Genomic DNA, 18,533 nt, shown 5'->3' on the forward strand with positions numbered 1-18,533 from the left:
ATCACTTGAGGGAGCATCTGTATTTCCCAAGTGTGGAATTGTCCCCACGTCCAAGGAGAGAGTATCGACCTTCAATCACCACCATTTTAGCCCTATTTCCGCTTTTCGTTTCGTTTTTTTTTTTTTAAACAAAATTGCAAATCCTTTTTGTAATCAATTTATATAAACTGTGAAAGTGCCACTTCGTTAGGTTGCCATTCAGAATGTGAAAGAGCTCTTTACATTATACTCCATAAATAGAATAGTATTCTCGAGTGGACAACAAAAGGTAGGCATGAGAAATATGCACTCCTTTAAGATCATCCAGCAAATTTAGGTTGTGCAAGACTTTTTTTTTTTTTAATTGCTATATATTTTTTTTACTTTTCAAATGGTTTTCTGGATTCGTCTAATGTTTTATATACTTGACACAAACGTGGTTTGCCAAGTACTACATGACAAACTAACATCGTTGCCAATGTGACCCTTCCCAAAAAGAATTTTGATGGTGAACCAATTTGATCGCTTTTCTCTTTCTTTATAAGTTGAGAGTGAGATTTATTCTATTCATAACCTTCACATACTATATACCACTCTTTTTGTTAATTTTTTTTTTTTAATTTTTTTCTCTTACCAAATGTGTAGTATCTAGATAATGAGTAAAAAAATTCAATTATTTTAAGACGAATAAAACCAAAAAAAAAAATTAAAAATAAAAAAATAAAAGAAAATGTGGTATGTGAGGCTTATGAATAGTAAAACTCGAAAAGAAAATTGGTAGAAGCGGGTGTGCATTCAAAAAATCAAGATAAAATAAGGGTGTTATTAATAGGAGTGGGGAAAAAAAAAAAAAAAAACATTCGATCTAAACGGCCCAAATCATAGAAATCTACATTTTTAAGGATTGATGGGAAAATGTGCAAATGAGAAGTAATTTACATGTTTACCCAAGAATCTATAGACATTTATCCTCCTGAGATGAGAGTTTGGCATACAAAATGAACATGCATAATCGATTAACAAGAAGTCTAAATGGACAACATGCTGCATTACCTTTGTGACTAAGAAGCATAACAGTATCCATAGCTTCATAACATCATAGCAATTCAACAATAAAAACAAACCTATCATCATTATAGATTAGAATTTGTACGATAATATGGTTGAATATTAAGACGGTTGCAGCCGCATATGGAATTAACCAAAATACTAGATCCTTACAAAAATGGGACTCATTAAAACTGTGATGAAAAACCATTACATCAAAGAGTTACAAATAGAAAAAGGCTCAATTCCTAGTAAAATCCACCCTAGCTTTTGTGTGTGTATAAGATTTTGTAATTCTGCCTTCTCAAAGAACCAGAATCCAGAAATTCTACATCTATTCCCACCTCCTCTTTACAACATGAGCGTCCCCCCTCCCCAAAAATAAAAGAGAAAAGAAAAAAAAAAAATTTCTTGGTCATGGCTCTTAGCAGAGCCCTTTTATGCCAGTACATCCAAAGAATACGAGCCAGGGTTTATGGTTCTACATCGAAATAAAGTGTTAGAGAAAACCAACGTCCAATCCGGGCTGCTTCTTTTGGCGATGTTCATGCCTCTAAATACTACATTTCTTTTCAGAAACTTAAAGCAAAATGAAATGTGGGAGATGGACGACTAGTCCTCATCCTCGATTAAGGTGGTAAAAGAGAAAGGTCTGAATTTGTACCCATCACCATGATAGAATTTGGTTTGAAATTCTACCCAATGAAGACGCAGGGCATGAAGAAAAGCGCTGAGAGTCTCCATCATGAGTAATATAAAGGCAGTCGCAAAGGCAAAAACGGCTAGCCCAAATAACCGGATGATGATGTTGTCATACCTGTCATAACCATCCATAACGGTAATATCACTCACAAAAGAACAAGCAAAACCAGTCGCATTTATAACAGAGGGTATATGACTAATTGTACTCAAACGCGTGAATGGTTATAGAAACTGAGTGAAAATGTTGTGGATCAACAAGATACGACAGAGTATAATGTATTTGTAGCATGTATTAAGTGTTTTCAATTGAAGTTCTCAAACTGTTAAATGAAGAAAATAGATGGATAAATAAAAAATTAAATAAAAAACCAAAATTAAATAGAAAACTAAATTTTTCTTCACTAAAACAAGATATTGATTAAAGCAAATCAATCCATCCAACTACAGCTTATTTTTTCATTTATGCAAGGTCTGTACACAACTGGAAAAACAAGTAGCAATAGAACCTTGTTATAGCTTTAATGGTTGTAATTACTCTGACGAAATTCGGGCATAACTACAAACTAAATGTCGGGACGCAATGTAGATCAGAGACTTCCATATCTTATTACTTGCATGTAAGATCACTTTCTTCAAATTAATTCAAAGGCCCCCCTTCTCCCACAATCTTGACTAAATTTTCAGTCTCTCATCACCCCCCCTCCCCCAACATACACATTTTGCTCGATGCAAACAAATAGCACGTTATGCAAAAGTCATAAAAATTAAAACTCACCCCCAAGCAAGCAGGAGGACTTTCTCGTAGAAAACAGTTGACAATTCCGAGTGTGCTAAGCTGTAATTGCAGCAAGCAAGAAAGATCAATTAGACAACAATGATTAAAAAAGAAAAGAAAAGAAGAAAGAGACTAACAAAGATTAGAGGATAACAGTCTCAGCACCTTAAAGCCCAAAGTCGAAGATATGATGCTGTATTTGAAACTGCACCCAGAACAAACTCTATAGAATGTATCATTTGGTGCACAAAGACCTCACTAAAATTGAAGTCCTCATGATGTAGCCTTGCAGAATCAGGTTCAACCTCAAGATCCATCTCAGAGGTACCTAGTATTCCATAGCTGCGACCTTGAAATCTCTGGCAATATCCATCAAGATAACTCAATTTTCAACCTTTCAAGCCCTAATGTATCTCCCCACAGTTACAGCTATTGTAGAGACATGAGTAAAATACTAGATTAAAACTGATTTTGGGTCCACAGACCAGTATGGGATTAAGGATTGCAATCGACAATTTATGAGGAATACGTGCAACGCATATTACATGAATCAAATCAATTGCTTTACTAGCACTCAAGGATGCTTAATAGGAGCACATAATGTGGATACATAACGGGACGCTGCAACCAAATTTTATATCCATGCTTTTTTACCCTTCAGATAAAAGTTTCAGATATGTTCAAATGATAAGTCCACCAAGTACCATATTAAGTGAAACATTATTGAGTCTTTCATAAAAATGATGACTATATAAGCATCTGAACATTCCAAGGCATAGAAGGCAGACAATTTGAAAAATCCAAAATCGCCACTAACCTATTTGTCTACCTAGCACTGCACCACAAGATCCCCCTCCCCCATTGAAGCAAGTGGTATAGTTAAACTTCACCTAGTGTCAAACAAGCTATTACTATAGACTCTCAACAGTTTATGGACTCACATATTGCCATGAAATATAAAACGTATCACGCACCATAATGAGTCAAGCAATGCATTTCTCTCATACCCAAAATCGAATTCCATTACTTCTATGGCATGTTAGTTCATGGGAAAATGTCTATTAATACCTAACCCATGTGATAAGGGTGCACGTGATGAGCATGATATGGGTATCTAATCCAGAAGGGTGAGAAGAAATGGCCCGTTGAGGGATGCAAGAAACACTTCTTTTACATCAACGGAATAAACTCCCAAATAAGAATTCCATGTACGCTAATGGTATCCATGTGATGTTAGGTGCAGCTGATGCGGACAATAATGGTGTCTAATCCAAAAGTGGGAGAAGTAGTGGGCCCAGTAGTTGGAGCAATGAGTCATACACAGACCCATATAGCTCAACTACTCTTAAGAAAATTGTCATAAGCACAATTTTGACCGGAGATAAGCCACTACACATTGTAGAGATTTTAAAGAAATGTATTTAGCCACACATTTGGGACGATCTAATATTACAAGCAGAAAAATCAGGTTGAAACTGTCCACCGCAGGAGGAAACTATGGAAATTGTTTAGGAAGAATGAAGAGTAAATGTAAACATCAATAATTTTTCCTATTATATAGCTCTAGATATTATTTTGTAAGTATAAACATAGGTTGAAGGTAGGTAGGAGAAGCTATACTTCTGAGCAAAAAATATATTAAAGGCAAGTATAAATTATTGTACCTCAGTATGAAGCCTCTTCAAAATGAAAGGTTTTGGAAAAAGCATCCATGGAACTGCGATTATGGCCAAGAGCAATAAAATGATCTGCAAAATTTGAGCATTAATTACCATATAGAATGACAGAAAAAAAAAATTAAGTCAACACATTCAGAAACAATGGAATGGAGATCATGCCTGGAGAGGTCTTTGGCCCCAAAACAACTGATTCTCCCCAAGATCATCAGTGGGGCTCAGGAACATGTAAATCATTACATGATAGAGGTCTGCCTGAGAACCAGTGCACCATTTTGTGATGATAAGAAGTGAAAGATACCCGAAAAGGCTGTTAAGAAATATCATCTGTGGCACAAACTGGTACCTATCAACAAGATGCAGAGTTAGCTCCGCACTTGAATTCCCTCAGGAAGAAGGGCTGAGACTAAATGTGGGTGTAAGAGCAAGAGGAAGGGTGAAGGGGACATGCCTTATATCCAGCGAGCTGCCAAAAAAGTGTCCATTGAAGTAACTTAATATGATTCCTAAATTCATCTGGGCCACACCCAACAAAATCGACATCTTCATTTTCAGAGAATTCAAAAAAGGCAGCTCTGAACGACTTCCTCGCCAACTGGGATCCACACCAAATGGGTATGGATCTTGGTATTTAACTAAGCCAGTGGTCTTTGCATCCCTGACAAGAGGAACAGACGTTAATTATAAAACTAGACAGCTGCATGACCAAATTCTTTTAAGAAAAAAGGTTCTGAATATATACAGCCATATAACATAAAAGAGCTAAGAACCTATTTAAGTTCGAAAGGCAGGTGCTGAAGACAACAAATTTGCAAAAGAATACATGAGATGCCTAAGAATCGACAAGAACGTCTCGGGAGTTCAACAATATGAGAAAAATGAATTTGCTTGTGTCCATCACTAGTGCTTAGTGATGCTTAGGCGTATTCTGTGTATACTTCCTTGTGTACTTGGGCTATGCCTTTTTCTATTAATAAAGTTTTACTTATAAAAAAAATGAATAATGAATAAATATGAAAAGCTTTCAATCTCAATGACACCTGAAAAAAACTACTAAATTTAAAGGTCATTGCCTAGTACTCAGGATTAGTCGAGACGTTGTTCCTGAACACCCAGTGCCAATCTAAAAAAAAAAAAAAAAAGGTCATTGCCCAGTACTAAACTTAATGGTATTTAAAAAGCCGTGTTGAGGGTTAAATTACAAAAAATAAAAACTATCCAATGGAAAATCAAACTTCCTCGCAACAAAAATCTCTCCACAAGAGTGTAAAGATGACTAAAATCTAAGAGAAAACGTATTAATGCAATTGAACACAGTCTGCTTACAGATTATATGGCATCAAGCAGATTCACCATCATGGTGACGGTGAACACACCCTAGACTAACCTGATAAAGATTTAACCAACCCTCCCCAATTCCTTTTTTTTTTTTTTCATTTTCTTTTTTGTGATAAGCCAATTTATTAAATGCAAAGGGCGCAACCGAAGCACACAAGATGTATACAAGAGAAAGCACCCAACTAGGAATTAATCCACATACAATTGCCTTTTGCTCATTTTAAAAACAAAAAATTCTACAAGCCATGTTTGTTACAAAGTTAAGATGCAAAGAAACAACATAAAATACAAAAGCAAATCTGCCCAATGCTGCAATGTAGATTTCCACTAAAACAGCCAAAGGATAGATAAAACAGAAATTTTTAATTTAATCAGAGATCTGAGAAATGCACCAGGTAAAACTGCACCAGATAATATATGCATCAGGAAGTACAAGAATATTACAATTAACACCAGAAATTTTTAATTTAATCAGAGATCTGAGAAAGGGATAGATAACACCTACCCGCATGAAGTCTCTCGGCATTTGTAAGCAGACCCACCAAATATGTGAAAAGGAACAGAGAAGAATTCATTGTAAATCAACCCACAGTAAATTGAAAATAGAGACATCAAAAGAAGCACATAGCGTCCACCATAGACCATCTCCATAATGCTTCCAAGTTTCTGCAGGAAGCATGTATGACATCAGGTGTTAAGACTCATGTGGTTAACACAAATTCCCTTGTGTCAGATGCACTTCTAGAAGCATACAAAGTTAACGGCCACACTTGTTTATACCAAAAATAGTTTATCCTGAAAATATTATGACCACATCCTTGCTTCATTTTCAAATACGAAGGGCCCTGCCTTGGAGAGGTTCCCCGACACTAAAAAATACGGAAAAAAAAAAATCACCACATGGTGATCATCATCAAGGTCATCCATTAAAAAAATAGTTCAGCAGCATTATTATTTTCCTAATGTTCCTCCCAAAAAGAGATATCACCCATTAGAGGGGAAAGGATTAATAGCTGTACGCTAATTCAATTCTCCCACAAATGGAACAGAATTTCTCTTCCTGCTACCATCAATTTGCAGTGCTGCTTCAATTACCAATACCCCTATGGCAAACATTGTTGCTTTAATTACATAAGCTCTTACTGAGTGGAGTAGAAACAGTACCAGTGGCAGCCATCAAAGATGTGGGAATCAGTGGAAATAATGCTATTGTGGTGGCTACGACTATCACAGTTGAGCTCAAAGCATGTTTTTAGCATTATTATGACTTTTTTTTTTTTGAGGATTATTATGACTATATGGCGTATTACATTTTCATCAGCCGCTAACAATCAACCCCTGGTAATACAAAATGCAGGACATATTGTAATACAGCACTAGCCAAGTATTTTTTGCCTCTTTGAACACATAAAAGAACATACCCGTGTACTAAGCTTGCTTTCACGAGCTATAAGAACTATTGCTCCCAGCAACAAGCATATTCCATGACCCCAGTCCCCAAACATCACAGCAAAAAGAAACGGAAACGTAACAACAGTGTAAACAGAAGGGTTTGCTTCCTGATATCTTGCAACGCTGCATACAAATTGTTTCATTATGTCTCTAATCAAAAAGAAAAAGACCTGTCCAACATAAATGATAGCAGCACGTTTCAACCCTCCCCTCTGATGAGTAGCATTTTTTACTTACCCATATGCATCAACAATTTCTTGAAATACATTTGTAAATTTGTTGGTTCTGAAATATGTAGGAGGTGATTCCACAGCATCCATCACATGAAATATTATGCCCACTTGTGAATTGCTATCAAATGTTGCACGTTGTAGTGCAGCCTGAATCTGTTGAGTCATTTGAAAAAAAAAATTTAAAGTAACCGTAAGCATGAAAGTATTTATCAACAAGTAAAATTCAAGTAACTGCAAAGCACATATTTAACCAAAAAAATATCATAATAGTCAGAAAGCAAAACAATTTACCTGATTTTTTGCAAATATAGGGCACCAGCCCTCTCCAACAAGACATTTTTTTGTGACATCAAAATTTAGCATATTCAATATATCATAGACAGCTTTCTCCCTTCTTACCTGGGAAAGTATAGGAAACATGAAAATAGTTATTAGTATCACAATAATGATAAATCACTCTCATGTCATCACATCTGAAGTCACTAACTAAACAAGACGAAAATTCTCTGAAGCTTACCATGCTGATCCATTTTGCCAGGTGGATACTTATGGAAGCTAGGGCCTTGTTTCGGTGACGGATCCCGGCATCCAAAGTGGCCTCCAATTCACCAAGACGTGATGAAACCTGTAACAAAAAGCTTGAGCTCTTGGCCGAAATAATAGAGTGCCCATTATTATTATAGTTGATAACTACCGATATTAGTAACATTAGGTAAGAGTTAGAGGAAGGCAAAGTTGAGTTCAGTCAAATTTTTAATAACTTCTAAATAGTCCTGAACAATATCATTCTATGAAAACTGAGTATGGACATCCTGAAAAAGAAAGAGCAAATCAATAACCCACAGGGGTATACTCATAAAAAAATGAAGCAGAATGAGAAGACCCCATGAGAAAAGAAACATAAAAAATTTAACTTTGAGATTTTTAATTTTTTTCCCAATAAAACTAAATAGAGCCAACATCCCTGTCAGAATACTTACTTCTCTAGTTATTTGCCTCTGCTTAGTTATGTCTTCGGGAACAGGATAGAAATTTGCCCCAAATGCTTCACAAATTTTAAGAATCTTTGTTTTTGCCTGCTCACCCGAAAAAAAGACTACAAATACGGTTTTCTCAACCTGCAAGGGTCAACTCAGAGGAATTAGTATGGCAGCATAAGATGATTCAATAGCTTCTTTTGAGAAACAACAAAATCAACCAGGTCAGTATAAAAAGGGACATGAATGTAGAAACTCAAGTATTAAGAATTGGAATCACAACCACATTTTGCAGACAGCAAAATCAAGGGCAACAGAAATTATCAAAGCAATCAACAATAATGAGAAGTAAGCAGACCATTTCACTTGACACGGGATCCATGATCTCTTCATCAGCCGATGCCTGATTGAAAAGCATATTGCCCCTTGTAGCACGAAACAACATCCTTTCAAATCTAAGAACTTTGGATTTACATATAATCCCACTAATAAACCTTAAACCAGATTGTTCTGATCTCCCAGATCGCATCTCCTGTAAAATGAATCACTGATGAAAAATGTAACCACATTCTAAACTAAACAATAGCTCCAACATTATTGGGCATATGAACAAGTACCTGCTCAAGTAGCAATGCTGTCTCAACATAGTCATCCTTTGAGTACACATTCTCATCTAATTCTCTTTCTGAAACTGCATGACTACCACTTGATACAAGAAAGCCTACTGCCTGGAGTTGCCCCCACAATCCATATAGGAGACGGGATAGGAGAAACAATCATTTGACATTAGATTTCGAATGTAAGAGTCATATATTATACCTTCTCAAAAATAAAAATGACCTTAATGTATAAGAGAGTTATATAAACCATTAAAAGTATAAGCTCGATGGAATAAAGAAACAGATGCTAAATTATCGAACTTTATTTTTTTTTTTTATAAGTAATAAGAGATTTTATTCCCAAGAATAGGCATAAGCCCAAGAACACAGGACGTATACAAAAGAGATACCTACTACTTTCTAAAAACAAAAGGAAATCTAAAACAAATTCTGGAAATTATCATCCATTACAAAAGTTTTAGTCCACAAGCTCAAAGTACTAAAGAAAAAATCCCTAAGGTCTCCCAATGAACGTTCTTTGCTAAATTATGGAACTAGTGCATTACCAACAGAATAATAAAACCGACTGTGAAAGCAAGACCCTACCTTGATAATAATGCTTGTAAATGAGCACCAATGCATCACATAAAGTTCTAATCTGACAAGAATATTCCAAAAATAGATGTTGAAAAAAATAAAAATTTTGAAAGAAAATCAAACACCAATGTCTCTTGACTAAACTTCCTTTGTGGTTTGTAAATTCTTTATTTTTCTCATCAATAAGTGTAGTTGGGAAATATTACTGATAAATTAATCAGAACTCAGAAACGGATAGATTACTAGCCCTGTAGCCTAGCAATATTTTTTGTGATACCCACCATATGATGTCAAAGATTGGGGCTTTTTCCCTTTTCTTTAACAAGTGGTGTCAAAGCCTGTAAGAGTTTATGGGCTGAATGTGGACAGAAATAGGAGGGTTTTATGGGATGAGATAGTTGGTTTGAGCAGTTGGTGGGACTTGCCTTGGTATATTGGAGGTGATTTTAATATCACTCGGTTCCTGAGTAAAAGATCAGGAGAAGATCGGCTTAGTCATGCTAGGACTGAATTCTTTGAGTTTATTTTTTATATGGATTTAGTGAATTTACCTCTGGCAGGGGGCACGTACACATGGTCCAACAATCGGGCTTGGTCTCGTTTGGACAAATTCTTGGCCCCTTCTTGGGAGGCTCATTACTCTACGTGTTGCTCCAGAAGAGATTACCTAGGGTCTGTTCGGACCATTTCCCGATTTTTCTGGATTATGGGGACATTCACGAGGGTAGTAGATATTTCAAGTTTGAAAATATGTGGCGCTGAGAGTTGAGGGATTTATGGAGAAGGTGACATTGTTAGTCCTCGTATCTCATGGTGGGCACACCAAGTTTTATTTTGGCTGGAAAAGTCAAAGCCTTGAAGAAGGATTTAAAGACGTGGAATGCTGATGTCTTCGGGAATATTGATAGTCAAAAGAGGTCACTTTTGGAGTATTTGCACATTTTGGAGGGGAGGGAGGTGACTATTATTTTTAAGGAGTCTTTTAGGAAAAGCTTTATCACCTTGGGAGCCCAAAAAGGTGCTTTGATAGAAGAAATCTCATGGAGACAAAAATCGCGAACCCTTTGGCGAGAACACTAGGTGGTTAATTCTCGCCATAGGAACAATGCCATTGAGATGTGTCAAGTTGATGGTCAGGTTTGCTAGGATCATGATGTTATTAAGAGCCGCATTGTCAATTATTAAGGTCTTCTCACAATACAATTCTCTTGATGGCCTGGCTTTTGAGTGTATTGACCAGTCAAGTTCAATTTGGTTGAAGAGACCCTTTGAGGCGGATGAGATTTATCAAGTGATTGGTGGGATGGCTAAGGATAAAGCTTTGGGTCTGGATGGGTTATCTATGGCTTTCTTCCATGATTGTTGAGGGGTTGTTGAGGAGGATATCATGAAGGTTTCTCACGAACTTCATCCTTTTCGAAAGGCACTCCTGGAAAAGTGGTTGTAGAGGTATCACTGGGAGGGAGAGGCTTTGTGGAGAGTAGTTATTGATTTCTATGTATGGAAGTATCAGAAAGGATGGTGTTTGAACAAAGTTAGGGGGTATATGGTGTGGGGTTGTGGAAAAATATTTGTAAAGTAGGGGGGTTCCAACTTTTTCAGATTTGAGGCTGATAGGGGCTTTGGTGTTTATTTTTGGCATGATGTTTAGTGTGGTGCAAAGACTCTTAAGCGTGTTTTTTCCCACTCTCTAGCGGATTGCAAGTGACAAAGAGGCTTTAGCAGCTAATTTGTTGGATTGATCCAATGGCTCTACCTAGTCCATGTTTGTTTCTTGCGAGCAGCTCAGGATTGGGAACTTGAAACCTTTGTTGATTTTTTCAGTTCATTGTATGTTTGACTTTTGATAATGTTCTGGAGGACAGGATGATTTGGACTCTAGTGAGAGTAGAAGACTCTTGGTGAGATCCTTTTACAAGGCCCTTTCGGGTTATCATAGTGACCACTTTCCCTGGAAGAGTATTTGGAGATGTAAGTTACCTCCCAAAATTGCTTTTTTGATTGGGCTACATTCCTTGGGAAAATTCTCGCCATTGACAATTTGAGGAAACAGGGTCTTATCATTATGGATTGGTGTTCCTTATGTAAGAAAAACGAGGAAACTGTGGATCACCTATTGTTACATTGTGGGATGGCTAGGTTTCTTAGGGATGAGATCTTTAACCGGACTGGTGTGGCATGGGTTATGCCCGGAAGGGTAGTGGACTTGGGTAATGTTCACATCACTGCTGTGTGGGAAATGATTCCTCATTGTATTATGCAGTGTTTGTGGATGGAGAAAAATGGTAGGTGCTTCGACGATCGGGAGCGTTCCTTGGATGAGTTGAAGAGATTCCTTTTCAACTCTTCTTTCTTGGACTTCGGTCATTGTTTGTAATGGGAATAGTTTTCATAATTTGCTTGTATCTATCACTAGTGCTTAGTGGTTATTAAGCGTGTTCTGTGTATATTTCCTGTGTACTTGGGCTATGCCTTTTACTATCAATAAGGTTTACTTATCAAAAAGGCTTCATACAGCTAAGTAAGAAAAGTGGAGATGTAGATAATGATATTATCTACATCTCCACTTTTCTTAGTTAGTTGTATAATGGATAATGGATAGGATTCTCTAGCACATAATAACTACACTGTAAATATACGTGGAGTGTGCATGTACGTGTAGGCCAAGAAATTTACCTTTTGCAATACTAACTTGAACTCCAAGAGCTCATTATATGATAGTCGAAGTTTCTCACCATTAGCATTCATTTCAATTAGCTCAATCTCATGCTCTGCAAGTTGTATCTGGAATCAAGAGAAAAAACATATATAACACACATTATAGGATTCCAATGGAGGGCATCCCTACATTAGGTGGCACTAGGTCAGTGCCTTCAAACACTGCTCCATGCTCTAACTGACACCATAAAAATTCCAAGGCAAAGACTGGGAACAACACAAAAATACACACACTTATCTGTAGAGAAAGAGCATTAATAGAGAAAATAACCTCTAATTCTTCCAGCTCAATATCAGATTGGATAACAGGATGTGCAGAGGATAGTAGACTGGCTTTACTAATTTGATCTTTAAAGAATCGTAGCTTTCTTGACATCTCTGCACATCGCTTCGCCTGTAAAAAGCTCTCAAATGGATTAAGATCTATCTCAAATATAGGAAACAAAACGGTAAATAATTCCAGAAGCTCAATCACTTCAGAAAATTCACCAGGTATCATTTAGGCCTTGTTTGGATAGCTATCTCAACACATCTCATCTCATTTTCTTCCCAAACATCAATCATACACAAATACTTTCAATTTCAAATTTTTAACTTTTTCATCTAATCATTACACAATCATTAAAATTTTTCCAAACTTCCAAACAAAACACAAAAAATAATTTCAACTTTTTTAAATCCCAAAACAAAAATTATATTAAAAAATTATATTTTAACAATATTTTAACTTTATAATATTTTTATTCAACTTTTTCTCTCTCCTTTTCCAAAATCTAATAAAACATTTTAACTCGAGCCATTTCACTACCATTCACAAACTATTTCACTACTATTTACAAATTTCTCATCTTGACATCCAAACGACGCCTTAGTTGCAGACCTAAGTTCAAGAGGTATACACACATTACTGAAAAAGAAAATATTAATAGAAATATCTTTGCAAAGATAAATTTAGGGCTTTTATAGTAGGTTACATTTGGCTGTGGGGTTAAGGATATGAAGAAAAATTGTTAGGCTAGGTTTGGATACAAAAAACATTTCATCTCATCTCATCATTACAACTTTTTCAAATTCCCACACAAAATACAATAAACAACTCAGCTTTTTTAAATCCCAAAACAATAATAATATTAAAAAATAATATTCTAACAATATTTTATTCAACTTTCAACTTTCATCTCAACTCATCTCATCTCAACTCACTATCCAAACCTACCCTAAGGAAAAGTTGCTTTATACAAATTTAACAACAGAATATGGAATGAGCTTTGAGGATTTTGCTCCGACAAAAATAGTGTTATCTATTTGAAATAACGTCTAATGCCTAATATTTCAAATCTATGATTTTGTTTGATGACCAATCAGTTCAGATCCACAAATTTCATCAATTTAAATCATTTCCTTTAACTACTTTATTATAATTATTTCATTTTATAAAGAGCGTAGAGGGGCACATCCCATCCCAAATCATTTTCTTTATATACTTACGTCCAAATGAACAAAAATGGAAACCCTTAGGGAATTATAGATATATATATATATATATATAAGCAAAGTATGGTGTTAAAATGCTTGTTCTTATGAGTTCACCGGTGTAATATCAACAAGAAGCATATAAAGCGCACATCAGATCCTATTCACTGGGATTACCAAATTCTTATATAAAACTAAACTAATGTTTAATACTTTTTAAGTTACCAAGATAAAACAGAATTACTAGAGAAAGATTTTGCAGTCTAAAGCATCTAGATTGAAGCAGTAGTTGTAATCATCACCAAGAAGGTACCTGATTAACAAATGTTCGTTGGAAAGGGCTTTTATCAGCATTTAACTGCCAAGAAAAATAATACGAGAGTGAGAATATGTGATTATTAATTTCCTGAGTAAAGCATAATTCCTTTCAATAGGACCCTTTTTTTTTTTTATGACGCTTTCTTTCATCCGAAAGGCCAAAAGCTTATTCTGCTATACTATGTGTGACAGGAAACAAAACATCAAAAGTAAAACCCATTCATTTTCAAAATGGAGTTCCCTGTTATCCCTTAAAGTATTGATTCCAATCACTAGGTACTTCTAATAAATTTGAGTTTAGACTACAAAATGAAACTACAGAAAAATGGATTTGCATGATAATCTTAAGTAGAAAGGGAAAATTGTAGTTCAATCTCCTAAGACTTTCATGTTAGTCAAGCAACTTAAATCTAGTAAGGATTTATTTTAATTCAGCTCAGCTGCAATCCAGCAAAAAATTGGTACAAGCCTCAACCAGTTTAAGAAGCGCAAGACCTGAACGGTTCAATATCACGCTGAACCCATGCACATATCTCATAAACCAATATCACGCTTGCCTCCATTGGCTCAATAATGGCCTTTTGACAAATCACTATATGGCTTGGCACAGCCTCTCACTGCCTCACGCAAAGTCCACATCAGAGTTGCCCAATCTTATAAACATACATAAATATTATGCTTCTAAAACTATACTAGATCAAAAAAAAAAAAAAAAAAGAGATTTTCTGTTCGATTACAAAGAAAATGCAGGAAAGAGAAGCAATCAAAAGTCCCAATTCTAATAAATCTACCAAATCTCACTACCCAAACACTACCAAAACGACGTACCCCCCCCCCCCCCCCCGGGATACTCGAATTAAATATCGTTCCATGCTTCCTCAATTGTCTCAGAAACAACGGCGAAACCGCCAATGCGAAATCTAACACAAGTCCAGATCGGAGTCAAAACTTACGTCTCGGAATTGGAGGAGGCCGAGTTCGCCAAGGTAAGAGACGGCTCGGTGAGCGGACTCGACGGGGATGATGAGCTGAACAAAAGTCATCTTCTCAGAGCGCATCAGATCCATGGGCGGCAAGTTGTCAACGAACCTCTCCATAATTTCTTAATCTTCTTCCTTTTCTTTTCAATTTTCCCGGGAACCAAGCATCAACAACTTGTTCTCCTGATTTACTTCAGATCTGAAGCGTCCTCCTTCCCTTCCTCTCTCGTCTCCGTGGCGTCCGTTTGGTGGCGTTTATTTGGGGAACTATGGTTTCAGTCTTCCCCCAACAACTACCATCTCCATCGAAAGAATTCGCTCTACTTTACGAAACTTATTGGAAGTTGCAAATTTGTAATAAATAACGCACTTGATTGTGTTGAAGTGGTGGTGGTAGTCGGGGTCAAAGGTCGCTGGATCTCGTGAATAATATTGGCGTTTAGATCCATCCCCTTTCATACCAAAAAAAAAAACAGTCAACACTCCAAAAAACAATAAAAATTAATCTAATTGTAACTGAAATTACAGTTTCCGTTCCTAACCATCGCATGTTTCTTTTTTAATTTACATTTTACACATCAAAATTCTTATTTTTCACTTTGAATTATCTATATTTTTGTATTCCGCCTTTGACGTAGATATGACTTTTTTTAAAAAAAAAAAATCATTCAGATAAAAAAAAGTTATATATGAAGAGGAGGGTTCCTTAACAAAGTCTCAGTATAATAACTATAGTGTAAAGGTGGAGGAAAAAAAAAAAAAAAAAGATTTCGAGACCAATTTCTTCGTCCCCACACTTGCCCTACTAAGAGGACGTCGTCTTAAGAGACAGTTTTTTACAATTCACATAGCCATGCGAATTGTGGCAACATCGCTAGAGGCGGTAAAAGTAAGTGCATTGCAGTTTGTTGTATTGAGATATTTTTTGGAGGGATTCGTATTTTCTTTTTCAAGATCATCGATTGGGAAAGCGTTAACATAATAGAAAGCACGGTATCGAATGGACTGAACAGCGACTGATCATCTTTCTTCCTGCACAACTGTACTCATTATCCTAATGTTATCATAATCAATTGCACAAATTGATATAACAAGTTTTAAATAATTTTGTAAATAGACCATTTAAATAAAAAAAAAATATTTAAATATGGTGCATTAACTTGAATGATAAACTTCATGATGAAAAAAAATATTTTTCATTATGTTCTTTAGGTAATCTTCCATATATTTTATCAGACAAGTCTAAATCGATGATGTACACAATAAGTACTAATTCAAAGATGAAAAGGTTAATTTTCTTCTTACAACAATTGTATATAGAATCACTTGCTCTTATAAAAACTGAGTTATAAAGTCCATGTCACAAAATTCAACATTATTAATTAGTACCTTTTCATTTTTTTTTTTTTCCGTGTTGACAAGGAACCAATAAATACATGACTCTCGGTTCCATTTTTTTATTGCTAGATATTGGCAAGTGAGAAGTAGAAATAGTCCCAACGGCCCACTTCTCAAATTTAGTTCTGGTAGAAAGAATTATCTCTTCAAATCCTCTTTAACAAACACACCTTTCAAGCAACTATAAAGGTTGCTTGGAGCTTCATGATAGGTCTCATGATCGAAAAAAGTACGTTTGATTATTAAACTCATCTCAACTCATCATTATAATTTTTTTAAATTTCAACACAAAATATAATAAATAATTCAATTTTTTCAAATTTTAAAATAATAATAATATTAAAAAATAATATTCTAACAATATTTTATCATCTCAACTTAACTCAATTAAACATCCTAACGCAGCCATAGACACCAACACATTCATATTCACATTCTCAACCTACCAAGAAAAAGAGCGAGTCCTAGCAAACTGTTCGTGGAATTTCAAAGGTTTTCCTATGGTACTTCGACTTTGGCCTTCAAGTCTATTTATGAAGTGGCTCTTAATTGTTGTATCTTCTAGGTTCAAATCCATGGCTTACAATTACAGATTCTCTCAAAACATAATTAAGAGAACATAGGTTTAGTGTTGGGCAACCTCGTTGAAGTAGATGATTTTTCCATTTTTGGAGTTGCACTAAGATGTTTTCAATTGATTAAAGTGGAGATTAATGTCAATCAACCTCTACCCAAAAGCTTCAATCTAGCTCTTTCCAATAGAGAAGCATCAAAAATATTCTTCAAGTATGAACATCTATCAGACTTATGTTACTGTTGTGGCCAACCAAATCATATCCTTCAAGCATGTCCAGATCATATAATACTTCGTTAGAGAATCATCAGTATGGTCCATGGATGAGGGTTGACAATCCAAACAACAGACATAGCCATCCTTTTGAGCTGTAGCAACCAGCAAATCCACCACCGACCAGAATCATTCCCTCTTCACAGACTTATTTGCCTCAACACTCAATTTTCATCAAGAAAACAATGGAGGGAACGTCTCAAGTAAACCGAGATCCAAAAAACCACCAATCCAAAAAAGCGGAAGAGAAAATACATTCAGAGCACAAGACCCAAACCCTTTGTCCTGAAAATAAGGGAAAAGCTTGCACATCTTCAACATCTGCTTGAGAAAAGTCAAAAGACCAAGAAACAACATGTGGTAAGGAATAGTTGATCAAATTGGCGGTAGAAGTTCTATTTAATGTTGGTAGCGCAAGTCCCCTCTAGTTCCCTCAAATTCAACCCCTTGGATCTTAAGCAATCACACCAAGCCCTCAGAGTAGGCTTCCACATGGACATTCATGTCCCATGAACACCAAGCCATCACACCAAGCCCTCTTTCCACCTCTATTAATGCAATCAAATTCTCATGTTATTAGTCTCAACCCCCACTCAGTGAGTGAGTCCCGGGTGGGGCGCACGAACGGTTGCTCCTTGAATCATGAACTTGAATATTACAACCCAACAACACTTGGCCCATCAATCTTCAAACAGATCATAGCTAAATTTGAAAAACTATCAGACCCAATCTATAGCCAAAAACCCAAACACTCATATTCACTTCTGGTTAGCCCATTTGGGAAAATTTGCCTAGCAATTACTTCCATCTGACGTCGGACAGAATAATAATTATTCTGCAGGCTAGTTTCAACAGATAATTCACACGAAATAAGGCAAGAGAATCACTCAAAAATACAGAGAAATGCCTCTGATGTTCAATTCACAATTATCAAAATTCAATAATAGTTTCATCAACCCACAAGTCGGGCTGTAATAGCTAAAAATCGATTATATCAAAATTTTACCAAAAATAGCAAAATCTCAATAATCATGCCAACATTAAATACGTAATAAAAGAAATAATCTGTCAAAAATCTAGCCCAAATCAAGTTCAAAATCACTTCCTAATCAATAAATAAAATATTACCATAAAAGGTAAAAAATAACTAAAAATAGGAATTCAAATGGGAAAACAGTAGAATTGGCCTCGAAAATTATGCACACTGAGCGTAGCTGGGTCCCCATGACATGCACACCGAAAAGAGCTTTCCAAATTGGGGTCATATGCGCGATTTTTATGCTTGTAGCCAAAGTCATGACCAAAATGTGTCCAAAATTGCCCAAATCAATGAAAGATCACGATTTTTTGTCATCTTTGCGCTGATCTGCCACCTCAAGGTACTTTAGCGCAGTCAACGTGCAATCTGAAAACTCAGCATCATC

The 18,533-nt window shown here is 35.9% G+C and overlaps 1 protein-coding gene across 2 annotated transcripts; it reads right to left on the minus strand.

Annotated features, from left to right (window-relative positions):
- Positions 1 to 1,142: 1,142 nt before the first annotated feature.
- On the minus strand, positions 1,143 to 15,309 carry LOC121239234 (V-type proton ATPase subunit a1-like). 2 transcript variants are annotated; one of them, XM_041136426.1, is made up of 18 exons: positions 14,838 to 15,309; positions 13,880 to 13,924; positions 12,365 to 12,487; positions 12,052 to 12,159; positions 8,797 to 8,907; positions 8,538 to 8,711; positions 8,183 to 8,320; positions 7,720 to 7,827; positions 7,494 to 7,601; positions 7,207 to 7,355; positions 6,939 to 7,092; positions 6,023 to 6,183; positions 4,631 to 4,837; positions 4,342 to 4,525; positions 4,168 to 4,251; positions 2,669 to 2,862; positions 2,504 to 2,563; positions 1,143 to 1,843 (listed from the first exon to the last, which is right to left on the minus strand). In XM_041136426.1, the coding sequence occupies exons 1-18, from the start codon at positions 14,979 to 14,981 to the stop codon at positions 1,639 to 1,641; spliced, it is 2,457 nt and encodes an 818-aa protein (XP_040992360.1). In that variant the 5' UTR covers positions 14,982 to 15,309; the 3' UTR covers positions 1,143 to 1,638. The 2 variants fall into 2 exon arrangements, with proteins under 2 accessions (XP_040992360.1, XP_040992361.1); XM_041136427.1 differs by lacking the exons at positions 12,365 to 12,487; positions 13,880 to 13,924; positions 14,838 to 15,309 and adding an exon at positions 9,385 to 9,436 and having other exon boundaries at positions 12,052 to 12,156.
- Positions 15,310 to 18,533: the final 3,224 nt, after the last annotated feature.

Source organism: Juglans microcarpa x Juglans regia, chromosome 7D, assembly GCF_004785595.1.
Source record: "Juglans microcarpa x Juglans regia isolate MS1-56 chromosome 7D, Jm3101_v1.0, whole genome shotgun sequence".
NCBI lineage: Eukaryota > Viridiplantae > Streptophyta > Magnoliopsida > Fagales > Juglandaceae > Juglans > Juglans microcarpa x Juglans regia.

Excerpts from the sequence above, each read along its gene's own strand:
- LOC121239234 (XM_041136426.1), bottom strand. The coding sequence starts at position 14,981 with ATGGAGAGGTTCGTTGACAACTTGCCGCCCATGGATCTGATGCGCTCT. Across the intron at positions 8,908-12,051 it reads TCAAGTTAGTATTGCAAAAG|GCAGTAGGCTTTCTTGTATC; the intron begins GTAAATTTCTTG and ends GGGCAACTCCAG. Across the intron at positions 4,526-4,630 it reads GGCAGCTCGCTGGATATAAG|GTACCAGTTTGTGCCACAGA; the intron begins GCATGTCCCCTT and ends TCTTGTTGATAG.